This window comes from Octodon degus, unplaced genomic scaffold (assembly GCF_000260255.1).
Source record: "Octodon degus isolate 3935 unplaced genomic scaffold, OctDeg1.0 scaffold00048, whole genome shotgun sequence".
In the NCBI taxonomy this organism is placed as follows: Eukaryota; Metazoa; Chordata; class Mammalia; order Rodentia; family Octodontidae; genus Octodon; species Octodon degus.
The window spans coordinates 1,066,836-1,090,772 of NW_004524624.1; the positions used below are offsets into that span (position 1 = coordinate 1,066,836).

The window sequence follows — 23,937 nt, forward strand, 5'->3', positions numbered from 1 at the left end:
TGGCCTTCAACTCATTTTTAGTTCAGACTGCCCTTGAACTCAGTCCTCCTGCCTCAGCCTCCTCAGGGATGACATTAGCAGCCCTGTCACCATGCCCAGTCTATTGTGTTTTCTAATGCTAGCTTACTATCTTTATACAAATCATATATCTATTGAAATGAATTAGAATTAGATAATTTAGTTTCAGGGTGTCCTGAGAAATCTTCTAAATTCTGAAGGGTGATGGAAGCAAACCTGAAAAGCATTGATGTGTATATAAATCTCAGTCATTCATTTATTCTATGCATCTTCCCATTACCACAAAGTATACATGGTTTTTAAGTGTTAGTGCTTGATAGTTAATGTTATGTATAAGCTAATATTATATCTGAACAGTGATTTATAGGTCTTTTTTCTATTACTGATTATCCCAATTGTTAATTTTGTGACAGGTCAGGAAACGGAGTTACCAAGCAGATAAGGTACTTGTTGAATGTTACTCAACAAGCTTTTTGGAAGAAGTAAAGAAAATTAAAGAGTTCCCCCCACTTTCCAGTGTGTAGTTTGGTCAACTGGAAAAAACGCTTGCTTAAGGACTTCCTACCAATGAAAAACTTAATAGCTTTCAAACTTCTCTAGGTCAGAAGCCAAGGGATTATTTTAGAAGGCATAGCAAACTGCAGCCCATCATAACAATAAGGGCATTGTGCACAGTTGTTCAAAGGCCAGGGCTTTCCACCCTGTACAGCTGGACACAGCATGGGTATCGAGTGGCTGTGGGAAGATTAAAAGAGTTATCTATGTTGCTGAAAATGGAACAGCTAAAGCTGGATCTTGGGTGTCTGATTTGGGGAACTCCTAGGCCTTGCTTTCTTATTCTGCTTATTTTTTATTTTCTTCTTCCTTTCCTAGGTTCACACATAGCACTAGGTACATGGTTGAGGCTAAGTGAAAATCTGGTCAATAGCTTTCTTTTTTGTGCAGGAATTTGGAACAGGATGGAGAAGCTATTTTAAGAAAAATATTATAGGCAGGCACGGTAGTGCACAACTGTAATCCCAGCTGTTGGGAAGCTGAGGCAGGAGGATCTGCTGCCAGTTTGAGGCCAGTCTGGGCTACATAGTAAGTTCAAGGACAGCCTGAACTACACAATGAGACCTTGTTTCACAAAACCTTTTTAAAAACCCCAATTATCGTCAGAAAAGATTACTTAACATTTTTATATGCTGTTATAGGAAATTTGGAAAAAATAAAAGCCTAGATGAAAAATAATTAGAGTAAATGTAACCAAGAAAAACCTGTGAGGTATGATATGGATATGATGGGAATTTGGGAAGGGATAGAGGAGAAAGGCTCTTATCCTTGAAGACATCCTTTAAGAAATATTAGGTCAAGCTTATGAGAATGCCATTTTTGTAGGCCAAAAGCAATTTTCCATTAGCCATTTCAGATGGTTCAAGCTGGTACCTATAGGATTTGTGATTTTTATTTTTAAAAATATGGAGAAGGTCTCATTGCAAATTGAATCACTATAGCCAGTTCCAGTCTGTTTTTCAGAATTGTCACCAACAATAGAATTTCTAGAAAAAGTTATTTCTAGAGAAGACTGAGAAAAACGAACAAGTTTTGGCAAATGTGTCAAAAAGGCTGCAGTAACATATATCCCCCAGCCAACTTTGAGATGCCTTTGATTTAATTCTCTGAATTTCTGGTGAGCCAGGACATAGGAAAACTGATAGCCCTACATTTGCAAAAGCACAAAGTATTCAGTTCATGTTTTAAAAAAAGCACAAGCCCTGTGGCTTTCTTCATATCAGGTTTTCTTATGACAGTCGTTGGGCTGTGAAAATAGTTGGTGCTTGCATAACGCTGCAGGTATTCTTCCTGGGAGTTTAGGTCACCCTAGCAATTTGCACGAGTTATGGTTTTAATTACCAAAGCAAACCTTAAAGTAATGACTCCATCTATCCAAACCTTTATTTTCATCATGGTAAGGAAAGCTCGTACATGTGGGTGGGTGTTTGAATGCTAGATTTAAAAACCAATGTTAATTTAAGATTCTTTTAGCCAAATGGATATCAAGGATTAGAGAGGAAAATGAATAGGAAGGAAAGACTAAGGCTGAGAAGAAACTTAATAGCCTTTGCTTATGCGAGAGGAAATTCTATCTGAAGAAGAACAGACAGACAGGTGTTCCTCATCCCAGCCGATCTCAGTCAGAGGAATTAAATTTACAGCTAGAGCAACTTAGACCTAAAGAAAAAGTTCACTGTTTGAGGGTATATTAGAACCCCTTTTATAGATAGAAAATAGCAGGTAAGTAGTTGTATGAGGGTCATTTGAGTTCAGCACAGCCTGGCCACTGTAGAAAGGGTCGGGTTGACCTCTTGTTGCCAGTACTCTGGTTCAGTGTGTCCCAGGAGGATTACATAAGGCAACTGTTGAGTTAGTGCTTATTTAGATAGAACAGAGTGAACTGCAGCACACCCTCAAAACTCCTCAGACAGAAGCTCAGTATACAGGCAGTATAAAAACAATGCACTTACTTGGAGGTCACAGTGGAAGGGATTTTACTGCTACTGTAATCAGGGTGTGATGGCAATATGGAGCTGAGGAAGCTGGCCGGTGACTGGCTATAGGTGGCTGTAACCCTTTGGCCTGGGTTGGAGCCTGCAGGCTGCTGGGATGCCGGAAAAGCAGAGGAAGACATGGTGATGTGAGAGCTCACTGTTGAGGAGGCAGAAAATCTTTGCTCTGTGCACTGGCGGGGCTGGATAAGAATGGAAGACTGTTTGGTCTGGCTGGAGAGACTGGAGGTTTCCGGTCCAGGAGGCTGCAATCTGGAGCCACATGGGTTCTGGGACTGGATGAAGTGTTTTGGACGTTCGTAGTTAAACATGCTTAGCTGGTGTATAGAAGATGAAAGCAAGTTGTCACTATAATGATTTGTTTCTGGAAGGGTAGGATCCCAAAGAGGGGGCTGCAAGCCTGGGACTGCAGAAGGTGGCAAGAAATCAGAAGTAACCTTGGTCTGTCCCTCTCTGCTGAGATCCCGAGGACACTGTGCTCTTGGCTGGGGTGGAGTGGGCTCCTCTTGAAGAATATTGTTCCTTCAAAAGAAGAAATAATTAAGTTACAGCTTTGGTTACACAATATTGTTTGCTTGACTTTAATTTTTTTTTTTTTTTTCCTATTTTAAAGCTTGTGTGCCTTTTCGGTTGCTTCAGGGCTTCCAGGCTTTTCCTTCTGCTATCTTCCTTTACACAAACGACTTTTCCCCTGAGGCTGAGTAAAAGGTGCCTTAGTGTCTGTTTTCCTCTGGGTGAAGGCACAAAAAGGGGCTTCCAAAGGTAGAAGCCCCCAAACGAAGTTTTCCAAGAGGTCATTTTTGAAAAGAAATTCTTTGATGATGCTCAGTGTGATAACTTTATGGTCTCAGAGGGCTGGGGAGATAGCTCAGTAGAGTATGTACTTGCCTGGCAAGTGCAAGGTCCTGAGTTCAATCCCCGGTACCACAAAAAACTCCTCCAAAAACCAAAAAAAACTTATATCCAGACTTTGCACATTCATTAACCACAGAGATTTCATGATTTAAAATTAATAGCAGTTAAATATATATAATATCAGCCTTCATGCAGTGAGAATTCTTCCCATTGCTCAATATAACTTAATTGCCTTTCTGATATACTAATTAATTCATATCCTGATGGTCTCTGATAAACACCTTGGTGAGTTGAGGGAAACAGTATGCTTCCTTTGTGAAGAATATTACTTTGTCCACATTTTCCCACCTTTTCTCAATTTCACAAAGTACAGTGAACATTTGAAATTCATTGTTGTCAGCTTTGAGAGAATTTTTTAACCTTAACCAGTTCACTGGTTAATTTTTTAACCAGTTCACTGCTTTCTTCCCCTGCCCTTCATTCCAAATTGACATAGCACCAAACTTGATTATAATTAAGGTGCTCTTGTCTGAATGCTTGTGTGAAATGTAATTACAGATTGCAATCTGAAGGCATTTATAGTTTTAAAGTTATTTTTATATTATACTTTCTAGTTACTATTCTTAATGTTTCCTTAATTGTTTAGTTTTCCTCTTTATTATTTGATAGGTACTTTAAACTAATTTTTAAATGGATTTTTTTTTAAAATGGCAAATGGGAAATACAGAAATAAGTGAAAAAAGCCTACGAAGATAGTACCTTGCCAAGAAAAAGTGGAAACCATTTCTCTTACTGGGCTCTGCAGTGGTCCCCCTGCTTTTGCACAGTAGATCCCCATTTTTCCTTTGGTTGTTAAAATCATCCTTATTTGTTGTTAAAATCAAACTTGAAGGATTCATGTTTTATTGATTTTTTTCCCTTAGTATGGTAAATCTGAGCTACATTAGAGACAAACATAAACTAAGACTAACCCCAAAATTATTGTAACACTGATTCTTTCTTTATTCATGATATCAAATAATTTAATTCAAAATACATTTACTTTGTTTCATGTAGAGTACACAAATACTGAGACAACCACTAGGAAGAATGTATGCAATGTGTTAATTATTGAAACTGTCCTACCAATTTGATTTGAAACTGTCTCATTGCTATTTGTTTATCAATAAAATTATGGGAAAAAATAAATAAATTTTACAAGTTCTCAAAAAACCCCCAAATACTGAGACAGTGAAAAGTCAAACTTTTAACTGAAAAATTATTCTAATTGTTTATCATCATTATTATTCATCATTATGAGACAAAGTCTTAGAGTTAACTGAGTTAAGATGTGGACAAAAATACTGTTAATGAAACTTTTGCAGACCAAACAACTTCATCTTGTGACTGTATGTAGCAATTTTAATAAAGAACAAAAATATAACTAAAGAGTCAAGAATGCCTTATCAAAAAAGAACTTCAAAAGTTATATATTCCTAAATTTCAAGTTTATGAGCATAAATAGGTTCAAGAGGAATGTATTACAGAAATGAATGATAGTCGGTCTTTAAACTGCTGTGGAGAAACATCTATATGCATTATAATATTTTGACTTTCAAAGTTTTCATCTGAATATCACCTTGGTACACACCCCTCTGTGTGTATAAGAGCAAAACCCAAGGTCATAGCAGGAATAAAACAGGGACTTACCCGTAGTTTCAAAAGGTGCCAGCTGGGTTGAACCTCCTATTGAAGGGAAGGAAGCGGCATCTCCTTCCCTCAGACTAATCTAGCGGCTCTGTGCTTAGTATTATAGCTCCGCTGACTTTTATCAGCTGCCAAACAGTGACATCTGATGTGCTTGCCTGTCCATCTACCTATGCTGGCATGTCAAAGTAAGAGTCCACAATCTAAACAATATCTCAGATGTCTTAGTGATATTTAAGGAGTGGTATTACATGAGCTACTCTTGCAGGCCTCTTTATTTTAGACATGCATTTTGACTTTGAGCTTAATGAGCTCATGCAGGGGAAGAACAGTGAATTGGAAGATGAAAAAAAAAAAGTACAATGAAAACTTGATTTCTTTATTGTGGTGGGGTCCTTCCATTTGCCCTGTCGGAGAAACAAGGACCGAAAGGGAAATAGTATTCCGAGGTGAATTTTTCTATCTCTTAAGACTTCGCTGCTAAGGCTAGTGCTGGTGGGTTCCAGCTTGATTTGTATTGTGTCTTTCTTCATCTGCTCCTCCCTCCCTGCCCTGCTTGTCTAATAAGGGTCAGGGTGAAGTCTGACTCAAGCAGTGTGTTTCAAGAGGAGGTGTGGTCTGTGCAGAGGCAGACAACAAGGTCATGGTGTCACTCACTGGGAAGCGGGTAGACGGAAAAACATGATTTGGTTTCTTTTTTTCTTTTTTCTTTTGTGATTTAGTTTCTTTAGCATGTTTCCTGAATCTGTCTGGCATATGACCCTTTGACTTATTACTTTTATTTTAAAAGAATTTTGAAATACTTAAGCATCCAACGAGTAAGCTATCTGTACAGTTAGGGCTGTAGATGCCCTCTCTTACATCTCCAGTTACTCCAAACAGTTACAGTTTCATTTCTATTTTTGTCAAGGAGACCATTGTAATATTTAGGTTTCCATTTTGTGTGCAGGAAAATAAATAACTACAGTAGAAACTGTCAGATCAACAAAAGTGGTGGATTGCCCAGCCTGAGAGATCTGACCAATCAAATGGAAGAATCTTCACCTAGTGGTTTTGGTTCCCCTCCTCAACAGGCAGGTTTTCCAACCTTGATTTAATTACCACGTACATCAGAGTACAACAAATACATGTTTGAGCACATATGAGCCATGTAAAATTTTTCACAACTGAATGTGTCAGTGTACTTTTCTTTGGTATTCAGAGAAAGTTTGGCAATCACTGCCTAAGCATGTACCATTACTTAGCAGAAGTGTGCTAGCCCATGGAGTAAGTGGCTGCCCACAAAGTCTCATTTCAGGAATCTTCCAAAATATTTCTCCACATCTGCTCACTGCTATTTCAAATTTCTAAAAGGGACAGAACTTTTCAATCTGTATTAGAGACTTAAACTGCATAAAAATAATAAGAATAGCTAGTGACAAAAATAATAAGAACAGCTAGTACATACAGTATTTACTATGAGTAAGCCACTATTCCAAGCATATTGTATGTGGTATGTGTGACTGACACTCTGTTCTGCTTGAGAAAGGCTTTGGGTAGCGCAAGGAAGCAGAGGCATTAGGATTGCAGTCATTTAGTACTAAAAATTCGAGATCTATCTCACTAACCAAGTAAGGAAGATGCAGGATGAACGGTTAAATCCTTACATTTGTGTAAGATAGGTTCTAAATGTACCCTAGCTAATTAAAAATTTTAGTTCTGTTTACTCCTTGTCTTTCAAGTCTTGCCTCTTCTTTCTAGGCATTTGTAAGAGATGATGTGAGTTTTGACAGGACATCTGTGATAGCCTCAGTGGCTCACCACGGCTAAAGATTATTTATAAAAAGAGAAACAAGCAACCGACTTTAGGAAAAGTCAGAATGGTGTCTTTTGCTACACCATTCTCAACAGCTGAGGGTCTATATTTAAAAATATATTATGAATCTGATTTTTTGCTTTTAATGTCTGGTTTACTTTTTTGAATGGTGTTTTCTGTCTCTTCACACCTGTGGTCATTTGAGTGGTTTAGTTTCTTACTTGAGAAAAATCATACAGTCTTAAGGGAAAGAATTATGACGATGCAGGTGAGTGAGCCTCCTCCAACCTGTCCACAAAGGCAAGCTTCTCTATTTTTTTCCTCTAAATTATTGGTCAGTGTCTCCCCTCAGTCATCCTAACATGCACAGAACAGCGTGCCTCACTTTGTCTCACTGAACCTGATCCTACTGCTTTCAGAGTAACTTCTTCTGTCATCATGGTAATCGTTAGCTACACAACTGTCACTCATCCCTCCTCATATAAATCCACTGTTGTCTTTCAATGGTAAGTTATGTATACAGGAAAAGCATGATTGTGTGGGCTACTTCTGAGGTCTGAGGTCAGATGTGTCTGTTCTACAGGGTCTCACTATACAGATCAGACTCGTAGTCATTCTCTTGTTTTCAGCCTCCCAAGTGCTGGGATTATGGGTCTGTGCCACCATGCCCAGTCTCAGTTGCTGTCTTAGCGTGCCCGAGGAATGGGGCCAGCAGAGCATGCTGGGGATCAAACCCCTGGTGCCGTGCTCTGCCTAAGCAGGAGCTTTAGTCTGCTGAGATATCTGGTCAGCCCTCAGAATTCTATTTTGTAAAAATAGCCCACAAGATTTGTGCCTTATCAGCATGAATGATTTTTTTTCAAGTCTCTGTAACAAATGGTAAAATGTACATCTAAACACAAGACTTAGTATTTTAGACGTGGTAAAATGCATAATGGGAGGACTGGCAAAAGTGGAAGTGATTCAACTCAGAATGCACTCTCCCTGAAGGCAGGAGCTTTGTCGTGATCTATCTATAGAAAGAAGAACATTTTGTGGGAGTGAATCATAGGCCTGTTTATTCTTACCACTGTGATTGTAGCTCAGAGGAATCTCCATTTATGGTGCAGAAATCCTGTTTTGGAACCTGGATCTTTCGTTCATCATAACCAGCAGGAGTGGGGATAGCTGCCATAAGGTTTATGGGCAGATCGTCCAGACTTTTGTCTTTTGTGTACCTTTCATTTGCACAAGAAAAGGAAGCCACCTTTGGAGAAAGTCTGCTCATAGGTAACTTTGAAGCACCCTTTGAATTCTCTACTTCTTTACCTTCTGGAAAATATATTAATCATCAGTTAAGATAGAAAGGGAAGATTTTTCTTTTAGCTCAAAGTTGAGTTGGAGCAAGATTTCGAAGAGTGATCACCTGGGAAAACAGAGAGCTTGGCAGTGGAGACTGCACACCCAGCCTCGTTTTCTGCAATGCACTTGAACTGCCCAGAGTCTTCAGGAAATGCTTCTGTTAGAGTCAGGGTGCAGACTTCCTCTGGAAGGCAAGAAAACCTCACGTGATAAGCATATTTATATGTCCCAAACGATACATAGAAGAATGTCAAGGAGGATAGGTACTAAGATTAAGTAGTTTTCTTCACATTAAAAACATTCATTTGGCTGGGCCTGGTGACACACACCTGTAATCCCAGCACTCAGAAGGCTGAAGGGAGGATCGCTATGAGCTTGAGGCCAACCTGGGCTACATAGTGAGTTTAGGGCCAGCCCAAACTACAAAATGAGGCCCTATCTAAAAAAAAAAAAAAAAATATCCTTCTAGTTAAATACTTTGCCATCTTAACAGGCTCATGACTATAAATCTTAAAAATATCATAGCAAAGGTCTTATCACTTGCCTCTGAGACACATGTGTTTTCTCTATAAGTTCCCTGAAAGCAGGAATTAAACTTTATCCCTTTAGTTTTATGTTTCTGTGTCTGTAGGGCTTAAGCACTAAACATAAAAGTGCTATAGAAATATTTTTGGAACTGACCTGAAAAGTGTGATCACGATGGTATTTAGACCTAGCAGTTATGCAGTGATGGCCACTGCGTGATGGACCCCACACATCCTTCTGGACACCCAATTGCATGAGCGTGTAATGTCAGGACGCCCCTCACTGCTTCTGGGTAGCCAAACAAGCACTGTGCGAAAAGGAATTAGAAGGAGAATGCGTGCGCTCCACAGGCAGGGATCGTGTCAGTCTGGTTCACTACTGTCTCCTTAGTTCCAAGAACAGATCCAAGCCATACAGTAAACATGTGTGGCATGACTGGGTATATGAAACCCCTGTTGCTTCTTCTGCTGTGGCAGTTCAAAAGCTGGTACAGAGTAGCCTCAGGAGAATTAAGATAACCTTTCAATGCTAATGTTGATCTAATCAATTAGCAAGGTGTTGCAAAACTGTACTTACCAGGAGTGGATGATAAGGAAGCTTCTGAAAAAAAAAAAAAAAAAAAAAAAGAGGGATAACTTAAGTGATGACAACCAATTTAGTTAGAAGGGGTCATGTGTCACAGATTAACTTCTATAAAAGCTCACATAAAGGAACATTTGGAGGGGTGCTAGAACTTAATTTTGGTATAGATTCTACCACTAAATTACTCTGTGACCTTGTAAAAATTGCCTCTTTAGACGTTAATTCTTCATCTCTAACATGAAAAATGAGATTAGTATCTCTTCTTCGAATATGAATCATTGTTGAAACACTAATCCCTAAGTAGCCTTCTTTACTCCCCAAAATATTCATTTCTTTTAATTTTTCTGATTAGAATACAATTGAGGGGTTGGGGAGTGTCTGCTTGGCAAGCCCAAGGACCCGTGTTTGATCTCTGGTACCACATGGTGTGCTGGCCCCACACGGAGCCGGCTGCTGAACTCCCATGTGTGACACATGCTTGTAATCCCAGCACTGGGGAAGTTAAAGCAGTAGGATCTTTTCGTTTTATGGTTTTTTTTTAGGAAAAAGGGGTTGAACTCAGGCCCTTGCGCTTGCCAAGGAAGCGCTTATTCCACTGAGTCATTTCCCTGGCCCTTAAAAGCAGGAGGATCGCTATGAATTTGAGCTGCCTAGTGAGACCCTGTACCAAATAAACAAACAAAGAAATAAATAAATAGATTGATAGATGAATAAATAAATAAATGATTTAAAAATATAAAAAAACAAAAAAATTGAATACAACATTTAAAAATATGGTAGTATACTATAGGAAAAACACAAAAGCTTAATAATAATTACTCTGGGTGTGAGAATACTGGTAATTTAAAGCTTCTTTATGCTTTTGTATATTTTCAGATTTATATTATATATTTGTATTGTTTTATTTTGAAAATATGCAATACATATTATTAAGAGAAATAACATCTGCTTTGCCTAATAATGTGCTATGCAAATATTCTGAATTAGGATTTAAACACATGTATTTTCTTCATTTGGTATAAGAATTATGTTGGACTTGAACCTTTAGCTTCACCATTTTCTAGCTTTTTTTTTTTTACCTTGAGTATAGCTTTTGAATTTCTGGTCACAGTTTTCTTACTCATAAAATGGGGATAATAATACATATATCTCCAAATGTTCGTGTAAGAATTAAGCAGGAATTGGTTATGGAATATAAACTCAGCTTAGCCTAAGGGAGATCATTATACCTGTTATCCTTTTATCCTTTCCTAATTCATTCTTTTGTAGGGAAATTATGCAATAAGGTATTTTTTAAAAGTTATATATCATTTTCATTTGTTTTATACTCTAAGAAATAGTGTAGTGTCACATTTCTTTTTGGTTATATGACAAAAACTCATTGAAAGATAATTAAGATTACTTTGTGAAAATAAACTAGTCTTTACACAACCACTAAAAATGGTTTTCAATCTAATGTGGTAGCTCACACTTGTACTGTGAGCTCAAGGGACGATGAGGCTTTGGGACTGTTTGAACCAAGGGTTGAGCCCTTGGGCAACATAGTGAAATCCTTACTCAAAATTTTAAAGACATTGTTTTATTAAAGCAACAGCTATCTTTTCTTTTTCTTTTTTAAAATGTTCTTATTGTTGGGTATTTATTTTTCTGCTCCTGGGGATGGATCCAGGGCAAGTGCTCTCCCACTGAGCTATGACTGTACTCTATCTTCTTTTTTGTGTTGCAGAATCATTTGAACTTGAAATATTTGTTGACTTTACAATAGAAATTATATAGGTTATAAAGATCAGCTGTTAGAGTACTTTAAAACATGAACTTGATTTCGAGGGTAATTGAAATTAAAGGCAGTCAAGAGCTCATGATAGTACTTTGCCTCCGAATCTGGAAGTCATCTGAGTTGGCTATCTGCTCTTTCTCTCTGTACCAATGCACTTGAACTGTGGCTGTGGCCTGGACTCTGCATTCGAACACGACACACTGGCCTCTGGTTGTAGAGATGTCCTGCAGATGCTGAAGAACAAACAGAATAGAGACACAGAGTAGAAGACACTTGGTACTATACACTGTGCAGCGATTTGGGGTGCCACCTTCAGTAAGTGTGCCTGCCTTTTTATCATAATTATTGAAAACTCACTCTACCTTGATCAAAACAGGAGCTGCTGGCATTCTTTGGGGCCTTATAGTATGCTATACAGCCAGTTGTAAATTCTTTTTATCTGAACTCCATAAACCAGTGTTTAATCTAAAAACCATTATTCATTTCACTAAGAGCTATTTTTCAAATTAGAGAATAAATTGATTAAAAAACCTTTGTTTTGGTGAGTTTGATTATTTTGTTGAGAACCTATCTACTCACAGACTTCATCTACATTTTTGGTCACAGTTGTCATGGGCAGTATGAGTGTTTGTTAAGAGCCCTGAATCATAGTTTATAGCACTTGGACCCAACTCTCAATTACTTTCTTTCACCCCCCTTTTGATAATTATCTCCAAAGTCCTTCTCTTTTCTCCTTTCTTTTTTCATGCTTCTTTGGTGAATTCTAATATCTATAAATCCAAACTCTGTCATGCAGGAAGCATGTTACCTTGGTGAACACAGGAGCTAGCACACACGTAGATCCTGACAGGCTACTACAGGGACTCTGCATCTGGTTTCAGGAATAAAAGAGAACATGGCACTATTATCCACAGAGACAAACCCGGATACATGGCGGCCATAAACTCACTAGATCAGTTTAGTTGCTACAAACAGGTCCAGTTTTAGCTGCTACCAGCCACACCCTAAGCTCCCCTTTTGTAAAGGATAATGCTGCTAATGTAAATGTTAGTTTGGATGTTTCTTCTGCTTCTTTGCCACCCTTTCTTTTTTTTTCTTCTCTAGCATTCCACCCGCAGGATGCTGAAATACAACACTGGGCTTTACATTTGAGAGAAGGTATTGGCAAGTACTTAGAGACTAGATAACAAAAGTTTAAGTGACCTTTAAATTGTACTGTCTAATTTTTTTTCTCCTTCATACAGTTGGTCTTATTGGATCAGAAAAGCATTTCCCTTTTCAAAAGAGCACTTCCTTTCCTCATAAATAAAAGGGAATTCATTCTTTGGATGGTTGGAATACTCCAGGACGGGGCTGTCCCTTCTGTTTTGGCATGCAGACAAATCGTCATGCTGCGGAGCCACCATGGAGCTATTTCTGAGACCCATGGACTTCCTCCTGGTTCTTTCTGAAGTTATGCAGCTAGCAGCTTTTTTCATACATACTTTTCAAGCTAGTTACAATGATTCTCTTTCTTGACGCTTGTCTCCATAAGCAGTCTTAGGACAGAACTTACCCTCTGGGGATGAACGCACAGTGGTTGAACTAAGGTAGAGTAACTCGACCTAGTAGTGGAGTTTTCATGAACTGGGGAACTGATGGTCAGAGACACTCTAGTGATTTTCTTCTTTATGCTGTGGGGAAAACAAAACCAAACACAGCCCAGTTAGTGAAAATTTGGAGCAGGCTTTGATAGAAAAGCCTCACTCCATACATCTGAATGTAGCACGCATATTTACCTATAATCCTTTTTTTAAAAAAATATTAAGTAATAATTTCAGTAGTATTTTAACTAATTATTAGTGGATTATGTCTCCTAAAAGTTTCACTTTCCAATTCCTCTGTCTCAGTCTGATAATCAGTGGGTGTTATGAGACACTTAAGTTATCCAAAAGAAATAACTTAGAAAGTAGATAATCTTTTCATAGTTTCTCTGCGATGTATTGGGGTACTTTTGCACTTTTAAAAGTGGAGTTTCTCTTATATTCATACATGGAAAATGCATATCCACATGTGATTCAGCACTTACTCTGACATTTCTGCGGCATATTCCAAGCACAATTCCAGAGAAAAAACTTTTTCTTACTTCCCTGGGCACCTATGTGAAAGAAAACAATTCTCTACAAATCTTGCTGAGATTTAAAAAGTAATTAGTTCAAGTATATGATATTTATTGCAGGACCAGTAAGTTACTTAGTTATAGGCAGCTGGTTAATTTAATCTGAATTCTTGCCTAAGGATGTAATGCTGTTAATTTAAAAACTCTAGATGTTTCCCTTTTACTCAGTTACAGTATTGTACCTGGGTGAGATGGTGAGTAATTTTCCAAAAATATCATTTCTGATGTTATGGTTTGAATATGACTTGCCCTTCTGAAACTCAGGTTGAAATTTGGTTGCTATTGTGGAGGAGGTAGGGCCTTTATGAAATGATTAGGCCAGACTACTGCATGTCCTACAGGATGGAGTTAATTCTGACAGTGTTAGTTACTATAAGAGCTGGATGTTATAAAGCAAAGTTGTTCCTTATGTTTGCCTTTTCTGCAGCAACCCACCTCCCCTCCTGACTTGCTCAACATTCTGAAGCAGTATGAGGCATTTGCCAAAGGCACCTGCCAAATCTTAGATTTTCTACCCCCAGAACTGTGAGCCTAAATAAATCTCTTTTCTTTATAATTTCCCAGTCTCAGGTATTCTATTGTAGCAATAGAAAAAAGACTCAGACAGAAGGTATAATTTGGAGTCTGTGAATTTATATTTTGGTTTGAGATTTTCAAAATCCATTGAAACAAACTGCAATACTTACTCTCAGAAGGATCTTGGCTTAGTCAAGCCTGCTGTGACAAAAATACCTTAGCTTGAGTAATTTGTGAACAAAAGAATTTTATTGTTTGCAGTTTTGATTGGATGTTGGTTGGTTGGAGATTGTGAAATTCAAGATCAAGGTGCCAGCAGATTTGAGTCTTTTTCACAATGGAATTAAGCCCATTTGTGAAAAGGGAGCTGTCACTTCCAAAAGGTCTGACTCCTCCGCTATGGTGGAGTATGGAAGAAGTGAGGGGGAAGTAACATTTATGAGCACCAAGCTGTCTGTTGGACACTGAAATTCCTTTGTCTCATGTGTGAGGAAAGCAGTCTGTGAGCATTAAATGGGGCTACAAACTCTGAAGTCAGATTTCCTGCTTAGTCCTCTAGGTATATTAAGCTTCCCTGTAAGTCTTGTTTCCCCACCTGTAAAACGGGCACTCTAGTAGTGTTCATGTCTAGAGTTGTCTTGAGAACTTAAAGAGTTAGCCTCAAAAACCACTTCATTTGCTACATACCTGATATCACACACTCAAAATGTTATTTGCAAGAATGATTAGGATGGTGGTTCTATGCAGATTCAGGATGTTTTGCCTTCCTGATGTTTCTAATCTAGGCCTACATCGTATTTTCATCTGTGAACTTAAAGCTTCTATAGTAGATTTTGTTTTAACTATTTACTATCATATACCTTTTGGGGGAAACTCATTAAGGTCAGAGATTTTTAAGAGGTTTCCTGTCCTTAAAGTGTCTATCCTAATGTTAACATACAGCAACTATGGAATTGATTGATTTTATAGATTATTGCATAGAGAGATATTATTATTAATTTTTCTAGGAGAAGTTGCTTTTGTGTTGTTTCTCTCAGCCCCACCCATGAATAAAAGCCATCGATAGGGAGGGATTGCTTCTCTTTTGATGTTGGCAATAAATTCTACAGGATATCTTCCTATGATCGGTTAACTGTGAAACTTCAGGCCAAGAGAAGACACGAGAAATCTTTCTGTCCAACATCTTCAGAGAACAAAATAAAGTTTGGAGAGATGATATTATTTCTTGAAGCCCATGAAATCTATTGGTAGAAGAGACAAAATTAGAGTCCAACTCTCCTGTCTTCCAAGGCAAATAGGCAAATATGAAAATAGGCTTTTTGTGCTATATAAATGGGTTTTGTATTACCATATAAATTTGAAACTGTGGATATTAGTCTGAATATTAAGTAACTCTCCCTCTTTTATGGAACAGACCTTTTAGTATATGTAAACCCCATTAGGTTGGAGACTTTATAACAATGTGCAATGTATTAATTATTGAAAATGTCCTATTAATCAGCTAGGAAAGTATCTCATTGATATTTGTTTCTCAATAAAATAAAATAGGATAGATATATAGCTACTTTCTCTTAATTCAATGAATAGAAAGATTTGTTCTAATAGTGTTTGTGGACAGGATATCATGTTTGTGTCTTGTACAATGAATAATCACTATGAAGACAACAATATACAATGTATTAATTATTAAAACTGTCTTACTAATCAGATTTGAAACTGTCTCATTGCTATTTGTTTCTCAATAAAATTATTTTTTAAAAAAAGTTTGGAGACTTTGTCTGCTTTGTGTACTCTTGTATCCTAGTGCCTAAAATAGTGTCAGACATACAGGAAATGAATAATACCTCTTTCTTTCTTTCTTTCTTTCTTTCTTTCTTTCTTTCTTTCTTTCTTTCTTTCTTTCTTTCTTTCTTTCTTGTTTCTTTTTTTTTTGGCAGAACTGGGGATTGAACTCAGGCCCTTGCACTTGCCAGGGAAGCTCTTATTCCACTGAGCCATCCCCCCAGCCCCACCAATACCTATTTCTTGAATGAATAAATTTAGTTTATTAGCAATATTGGTTGAAACTTTGATTGAGAATGTGCATAACTACAGAGTTTTAACCTTTAAGTAGTAGACTCTGGAAAGAAACTCTGGAAAGTAAACAAGGCAACTGGGTATGGCAGGAGGATAAAAATGAAATCACTCACCCCTACCCCCATCATGGGAAGAGAAGGATTAAGTGAGACAGGGTGTCTAAAATATTTGGAACTTCTTGGAAGAAACATGCTTTATAAATAAATAGGTCAGTTGATTCAGGAGGCTAAAATTTCCTCTAAACTCCTTGGCACACATCAAAGTAGAAGCTGAAAAATATTAGGATGGGTTTGGCGGTGAAGAGGATTCAGGTTTCTCACCTGGAAATTGCCTTATGCCCCCAGGCTAGTGAGAACAAAAAAGGGAAAATCTAATCTCTTTGAGGGGGAGGGCCTTGGTGGAGCCTTTTGACATTCCAGATGCTTCCTGTTCTGAACAAGAACAATCACACTTCATGAGCAGGGCACTGGCAGCACACAGCCTTATGAGCTGTCTTTTAATCTATGGGCGTGGAAGTCAAACAATACTTTCTGTCTTCCGTCCCTGATCTTCCAATCAATGCCAGGAGACAGTGAGGACCAATGATACCCAGAAATACCCTGAGTACTCCCCTTGGCATGTCAGGCATTGAATCAACTATGTTTGCAGATCATATAGAAATGGCTAAGACAAAGCGGCCAGTAACATGAGTAGAGAACATGAATTCAACGCCAAGGAAATCTAACTTATGATTTTCGATCTATCATTAATTAGTTATAACTTTGAGAAAGACTTTGGGGGTTATAATGAGAAGAGGCAAATAAGATTGCTCCTAAGATTTGTTCTAGGTCTACCTAGGATTTGTTCTCTTAAAATATTCTTTAATATCTGAAGTTCTCATTATGCTTTCAAATCTCTGATCTTTGGAACTATCAAGGTAGATGAAATTGTGGCAGAAGATAAGAAATGTTGATATTACAGGCAAAAGCAGTCCACACTTCATGGCAGTGTGTTCATGACCCTCCGTAAAAAGAATTTGGAAGATGAGATGGACCTTAGAAACAGCTTTCACAATTCAGAATCATATTTACTTATGAAAACAATTCTTTAAGAATCATTTGTGGAGGGGCCGGGGGGATGGCTCAGTGGGATAAGTGCTTCCCTGGCAAGTGCAAGGGCCTGAGGTCAATCCCTGGTTCCACAAAAAAAAAAAAAAAAAAAAAAAAGAATCATTGTGTAAGTCACAAAACAAAAATCAAACATGCAAAAGAGTAATTTCTAAAAGAAAGCTTACCCTTTAATATTAGATTCTCTTATTAAAACCATTGTAATCTTTTTATTTGATTACCACGTAGTTCCCTCTAGGGGACTGAATTTGTTTTCAGAAGAAAAACAAAGCACTTTTTCATGACTGCTATGAAAAAACTCATCTGAAGAATATCAAAATGAAAAATATGGACTCAGAGTATAGGTGGGCCCTACGTGGAACCTGTCCTGAAGTGTTCCTTCTTGATTTTAGGCAGTACTAGGGGTGTCCTTGAGAGAAAAAATAGCTAGGAATTTTACTTTGGTGATGAATTATGCTAGCAGGCTTCACATCTCACGTAAATGGTAACCTTTGCGGAGTGTAACCTTAGCTCTTTGTACAGAGAACAGAATTAGGCTCTGCCAGATGAAGAGTCTAAGACCTTGGCAATATCAGCCTGGAAAGATGTCAAGATACATGGACACCATGGAAAAGAACAATGGTGTTGTCCTCCTAACATTGCTTGACTATCTAGGGTATCTGCAGTTATACTGGCCTTATGGATGCTTTTAGGCTAGTGCTCTGAAAAAATAGAGCATTCAACTTATTGACTACTAAACAGCCAAGGAATCTGATAGTAGCCTCATAAGGAAAATCCACTTAAAAATGTCCCATTAGTGAGAATACTTTGGATTACATAAGAAGCTAAAATTAACGTTATTAAGTGTTATTTAAGTTACTTGATTTCTTGGGGAAACTTAACTGCGCTATTTCAGTTTTTTTTCTCTTTCTTTTTTTCTTTCTTTCTTTCTTTCTTTCTTTCTTTCTTTCTTTCTTTCTTTCTTTCTTTCTTTCTTTCTGTCATTTTTTTTGTGGTACAGGGGATTGAACACAGGACCTTGCTCCTGCCAGGCAAGTGCTTATTCTACTGAGCTATCTCCCCGGGCCCTATTTCAATTTTTTTATTTGTCCGTCTTTTTATCTTTTAGTGTTTATTTTACCAATCTCCTATTTGGTAACAGAAGCCATGTTAAATAACACTTCTTTATGTAAAAATAATTAATTTAAAGTTTCCACAAGTAAAATGTATTATGGAAAGAGACTTTTACATTTTTATATGTGTGTGTGTGTGTGTGTGTGTGTGTGTGTGTGTATGTGTATGTGTGTTTTTGTGGTGCTGGGTACACATTGGGCAAGCACTCTATACTGAGCTACACACTCAGTCCCAAATGAGTATTTTTCTAAAAATGCGTTTAGTATAGGGTCTACAGGGTCTTACTACATAGATCAGACTCATAGCGTTCCTCCTGTTTTCAGCCTCCCAAATGCTGAGATTATAGGCAAGGGCCACTGCACCTCGTCCCAGAGGTGAGTGGGCACAGTACACCAGGGGTGGAACCCAGGTCCCTGCATCTGCCTAAGCAGGTGCTTTAATCCATTGAGCTATCTGGCCAGCCCTCAACTGAGTATTTTGATAATGGTTTTGAAAAGTTCTTAGGGAAGATTAGATATGTGGAAACTCTGAGGACCCACCTTATCATTTCTTCTCATTTAACCATTCTCTAGCAATAGTTGATTTAAAAATTTTCTAAACATTAAAAAAAAACCATTTTAATACTTTACTATACAGTTTTTACATTCTCCAGCCCTTCCTAAACTCTCTCTTTCTCTCCTTTTTTCTTCCTTCCTCCCTTCCTTTATTTTTCAATGTCATTTTTATTTTTGACACATTAATGTCAAAGCTGAACCACTGTTTTCCAGATGGTTGGACATATTATTTAATTGTACTGAAAGGGTTTTCCATCTTCCCTGGAGTTCTGCCAACTTTCTTGGCTTTACCCCGTGCCAGGGAGGCATTTTGTCACGGCTCTATTGATCACCAATCTCTCCGTGTTAAAGGAAATTATTCACTGTCTGGATTCTTACGGTTCCTCTGCTAGATCAATGCTGTTTTTATTTTTTATTTAAAAAACACATTAATTTTATAAAGTTATTTTGAAAGTTGTCCACTTCAATAACTACTACACATATTTTTATATAGACATCTATGTAGTTCAACCTCCAGTGTGGCTCACACCCCTCCTGTTCCTGTTTTCTTGTTGTTAAGGTCTGTGTTGTCCATAGCTTTTCTCACATGGCTTCTCTATCAAATGCTGTGATGCTTGCTCAGGAGCCATGAATATTAGCCCTTCTCCCCGCTCACGCTGATATCGCGGTGGGCTTGGAAACAAGTGGGATATATCTTGAAACTTTGTTCTCTGGGGCATATGGTCTTTCTCCTGTCAGGAATTCAAGGAAAGCCTGCTGAGCAGCTCATCTCTAATTCCTGTATTGGCAACTGGAACTAGGTAATGCAAGTCCCACACGATGTTTTTCACTCACATGCCTGGCACCTTGCTATCTCTGTTTTCACGCAGGGTCTTGTCAGCAGGGTGTGGGCTGCTTGCCTAGTGGTGACCTTAGCGTTGCTGGACATCATACGTGGGGGCTGAGGGCTTCAGAAACAAGTACTCCAAGGATCATCTCTCTCTTTTAAAGAAAAACTTCCTCCACTTTATTTTTTGTTGTGGTATCTTGGATTTTAAATTATGGCACTAGAGGAACTAGTTTAAAAAGACCCAGTCTATACAATTCTTCCAAATAAAAAAGTCAGTCCTTCGAACTCAAATGCTAAGATAAACAGATGCTTCCTTTGAAGTCTATGGCAAGGTATTTCTCATTTTGTTTTACAAGAGAACTTTCAAATGTAGTTTAAGATTGGATTTAGAATTTTTTTTTTCTTATTTGGGGATAAAAGATTGAAGTGGAACCAGCCTTGGGGCTAAAAAGCCGTGGTGGCAGAGTCCCAGACTACAGTACATCCCAGGTCTCATGTCCTAGCATCTGCAGTGATCTCACTGACAAGAGATGTCAGGAGTACAGTTGCCTCAAGCGAGGACCTTTCCTGTCTCAGAAGCAGCAAACAACTCCCCGAATCGACAAAGCTTGTATTTTGCTCCCCCCACCGCCACCACTTTACATCCTCCCTAGAGTCTCTCTCACACCTCCTAACATTTTCTCCCTTTAAACTTAGCCCCGCAAACCCTTACTTCCTCGAAGCCACACTAAAACCGGCCTGCTTTCTTCTAATCCTCTGGTAGACTGGTTCAGACAAAGGCAAGGGTTTCTTTGTGAACACATCCCACCCCTCGGCTTGTGTCTAGGTGGGAGGTGCTGCTGCTTCAGCCCAAATGACAGACACCCTTTCCAGTGATGACGTTCTGAGGCAGGCAAGTTACCTCAGAGGTGGAGGAGATCAGATTCCCTTTAACGTCTTCTATATCCTGCTGAGTGCAGAACGGACTTTGATATTTAACTTAAAACTTTTTTGTCCTTTGATATTAACCTAAAATAAGAAGAGAATGTTTGTCTTCTTGGATGCCACTGCCTTGAGCAGGTAAGCTTTCATGTTATAAAGTCAAGCTCAGTTTTCAAGAAGCTGTTTCATGTTTGTTTGCTTTACACACACACACACACACACACACACACACACACACACCCCAGCAGTTACTGCCAAGAGGAATACTGTGTGCACAAGGACAGCTAAGACCACACACTGTCCCTAGAAGAGTGTCAGGTTACCTCCCTCCTGTGCTGTAGCTAAATGTAACTAGAAGATTTCCAGACAGGAGAATGTGCAGAATTAAGTAGGCTTTGCAAAAGAACAGTAAAAGACTATGCACAACAACCCTCTCTGAACAACTCTTGTGCAGAGCAGAGTTGGTAACCTCTATAAATGCATGTTCCTTGATTTGTGTGAAAAATCTTCCCAGGTGTGCTTAGGGAAGTTGGGAGAAAGAGGGCTTAAGCTGTAGCTTTTGGATTTAAGAGAAATGAAGCTCACAATAGCCCTTATATACACAGGACACTGGGTCAGAAACATAACTCTGAGAATGGCCTCTGTTTATTGCTTAGAAATATTAGAAAAATTTATGATATTGAGGTAACTAGAACTGGACAGCGCATTTGTAAAATGTTAGCGGAATGTGTGACAAATGTGCTGATTCCATTTTTTGAATGTGAAGCAGCTTTGGGTCAAAGCCCCTAAAGACCTCCATTAGAGACTTTGGGGTCTTAAGAGTTGAAAATGTGTTCAGAAAATAAAGTAAAACTGTGTAAATCATTAGTAGGCCCAGCCTTGCCCCCTGTATAATATGATGCCCTGTGCAGTTCGCTCCTTTAGAAAGGCACAGCTTTTCTAAACAGGGAAGGAGGGGTTAAAGGGATAAAGGGAGCGGGAGGGGGGAACAAGAACCAAGTTATGTTCCGTACAGGTACAAATGTCCTACGATGAATGTGATCATTATATATTCCGAAAATGTACCAATTAACTTAATTAATAAAGGAAGTCACTAGAAAGTTATACAGGCAGAGGGAAAGACTGTGGCAAGGATCGGCGAGCAGGGTATCCTGATGGCTTTCTTCTCTTTCCTCTTTCAGCACACTTCTTTCTTTTTTTTTGTATCAGGAATTGAACCCGGGGCCTTTGCATGGATCTACATTCCCAGCTCCTTTTAATTGTTTATTTGCTTGTTTGTTTTTTACTTTGAGACAAGGGTTTTTAAAAAAATTACCCAGATTATGTGCAAACTCACAATACTTCTGCCTCTGCCTCCCAGAGTGTTGGGATCACAGGCGCAGGCCATAGTACCAGCTTCTTAGCACACTTTAATTGAGTGCATCGCCACCTTCTTGGTAAGAGACTGAGAAGGCACATTTCAGAGCAGAGGAGAAGAGGGATGATGGGGCAAACTTGTGGAGGCGAGAAGCAATGTAAAGGGCTGGGAAATGGGCAAAGCAGGAGCCGGGGAGATGGCTCAGTAGATGCCTGGTAAGCGCAGGGTCCTGAATTCAATCCCCATTACCACAAAAAGAAAAGAAATGAGCAAAGCAGTTGTGAGCAGACTCATGGCAGAGGAGCACTGAGGAAGCCAGTGGAGAAGCTGAGAGGAAACAAAGAAAGGAAGGTAGCATCTCAGGTTTCCCTGAGCCCACACAATACTATGTGTTGAAGAATCACCGCCGACAGAGTAGAGAGCCAAAATATTAGGCCTACGAATAACCATTGCCGTGGTTACTTGTGTCATAAACCTCTTTAGTTTACCCAAGCTGCAAGAAATTCCTGACCATCCCTTGCTTATTAAAGATTGTGGTAATAATTTTTGTATGTAATACATTTCTCTGCTGGATCCAATTCAAGAAAAATGTCTTAAGTTCCAAATACTGTGCTCTCCTATATTAGGTATCTGTATTTCTCCCAGAACCTTTAGTGAAGGTCCTGCCCATCATCAAATTCATTGTTTTATTAATGCTAGAAAAATTCCTTCATTTTGCTTACATCTTCTACTTGTACTTAAGATACAATAATATATCCTTAATAACATTTAAAAAGTAAAGATATGATAAGCATAGCATATAGGTTAGTGGTTGCAAGTGGAAGAAGGTAGAGGAAGGAGGTAGGGGAAAGCATATAGATAATGTGATTATTGGTGTTGTTATAGTTCTTGCATTGAGCAATAGGTTCATGGGGTTTATTATATTACTAAAAATAAATAGGGTAGGGCCAGGGATATAGTTCAGCGACATAGCACCTGCCCGGCAAACACAAAGTCCTGAGTTCAATTCCTGGTACCAAACAAAACAAACAAAAGAATAAATAGGGCAATGACTCAGAAAATAAGTGCCATACCAGTTAACTAATATGTATTTCAAATTCAAAGTTTCATTCTTGTGTTACATATTTGATGTCTATTTTAAAAAGTTACATGAATATACATATTCATATATTCAAAGGTAGTATCATGGAGAATCTATCCCTTAAGTGAAAATTTATTAGCCTGGTTTCTGGAAAGGTTCTGGATAGTTTAATGTCAGAATGGAGATAGTTCAAATTGTTATCCCGTGGCTAGTCTGCTACTTGGGGGGATCAGGGGAGGAAATATGCCCCCCAAAGTATACTGACATCCTACCATCCAAATTTCTGTTCCATTTAGTAATTTGCAGAGTAATTTTAGTAATTTCCATTTATTCAGGGTCACATTCTTGGATTCTCGGAATTGGGTCAGAGGTCCCTTTAAGAATGTCTCGGTAGAATGTAATATGTTAGGGCACTGCCGCACCGAATAATCACCTGACATTACATTTTTTCTAATTGTCAAAGTGGTATAAAACTAGGAAAAAATATATCCTGGGAAGTCAAATCTGCTTTCAAAATAAAACAGCATATAAAACAGCTCCTTTATTGTTGTTTGTCCTAGAGGCAAATGGAGTTTTGGCTTATTTTGTTGAACCTGCAGGAATTACTGATTTTCAGAAAATTAGGATATAATAAGATATAGTCAGTGCTAAAAACGTTCTGAGTATAGCTTAATTCTTTTGATAGCTAAGGTACTTTTAAATAAAAATAGGTGTTAATGGGCAAAAATTAAAAAATGCATAAGTTATAAAGAAAGAAGCAAAACTTAATCCATTCTAGACCTCAATTTGTACTACTAACAGTTTCTCGTATATCCTTCCTGAAAATTTATCTGCACATACAGTTTGGTATATATATATATTTTTTCATAAATGGGGCCAGCTTGCATATATTATGCTGTCCTGTTCTTCTCAACTGAATGTGTATTGTCATCTGATAGTAGCACAAAAAAATATAACTTAATCTTGTAACTTCCTGCATAGTGTTTCATATGGTTTAATAATAGTTTACTTAAGCAATTCTCTGTTGAGGAATATGTGAGTTGGTTAAAACAAGATTTAAGTGAATATCTTTGCAAATGTTACTTTGCATATTTTTGT

General features: G+C 38.2%; 1 protein-coding gene across 3 annotated transcripts in view; it reads right to left on the minus strand.

Annotated features, from left to right (window-relative positions):
• Positions 1-23,937, minus strand: part of Myot (myotilin) — a 42,648-nt gene that overhangs the window by 17,079 nt on the left and 1,632 nt on the right. Inside the window, exons 2-9 of one of the 3 annotated variants that reach the window (XM_023716441.1) lie at positions 13,197-13,265; positions 12,684-12,801; positions 11,937-11,999; positions 11,220-11,361; positions 9,346-9,369; positions 8,309-8,428; positions 7,971-8,214; positions 2,526-3,089 (exon numbers count right to left, since the gene is read on the minus strand). In XM_023716441.1, the coding sequence (XP_023572209.1) occupies positions 2,526-3,089; positions 7,971-8,214; positions 8,309-8,428; positions 9,346-9,369; positions 11,220-11,361; positions 11,937-11,999; positions 12,684-12,801; positions 13,197-13,204 (1,283 nt within the window). In that variant the 5' untranslated portion in view covers positions 13,205-13,265. Of the gene's footprint in view, positions 1-2,525; positions 3,090-7,970; positions 8,215-8,308; positions 8,429-9,345; positions 9,370-11,219; positions 11,362-11,936; positions 12,000-12,683; positions 12,802-13,196; positions 13,266-23,937 lie in introns of those variants that run through there. The other 2 variants (XM_023716442.1, XM_004632228.2) reach the window with 2 other exon arrangements.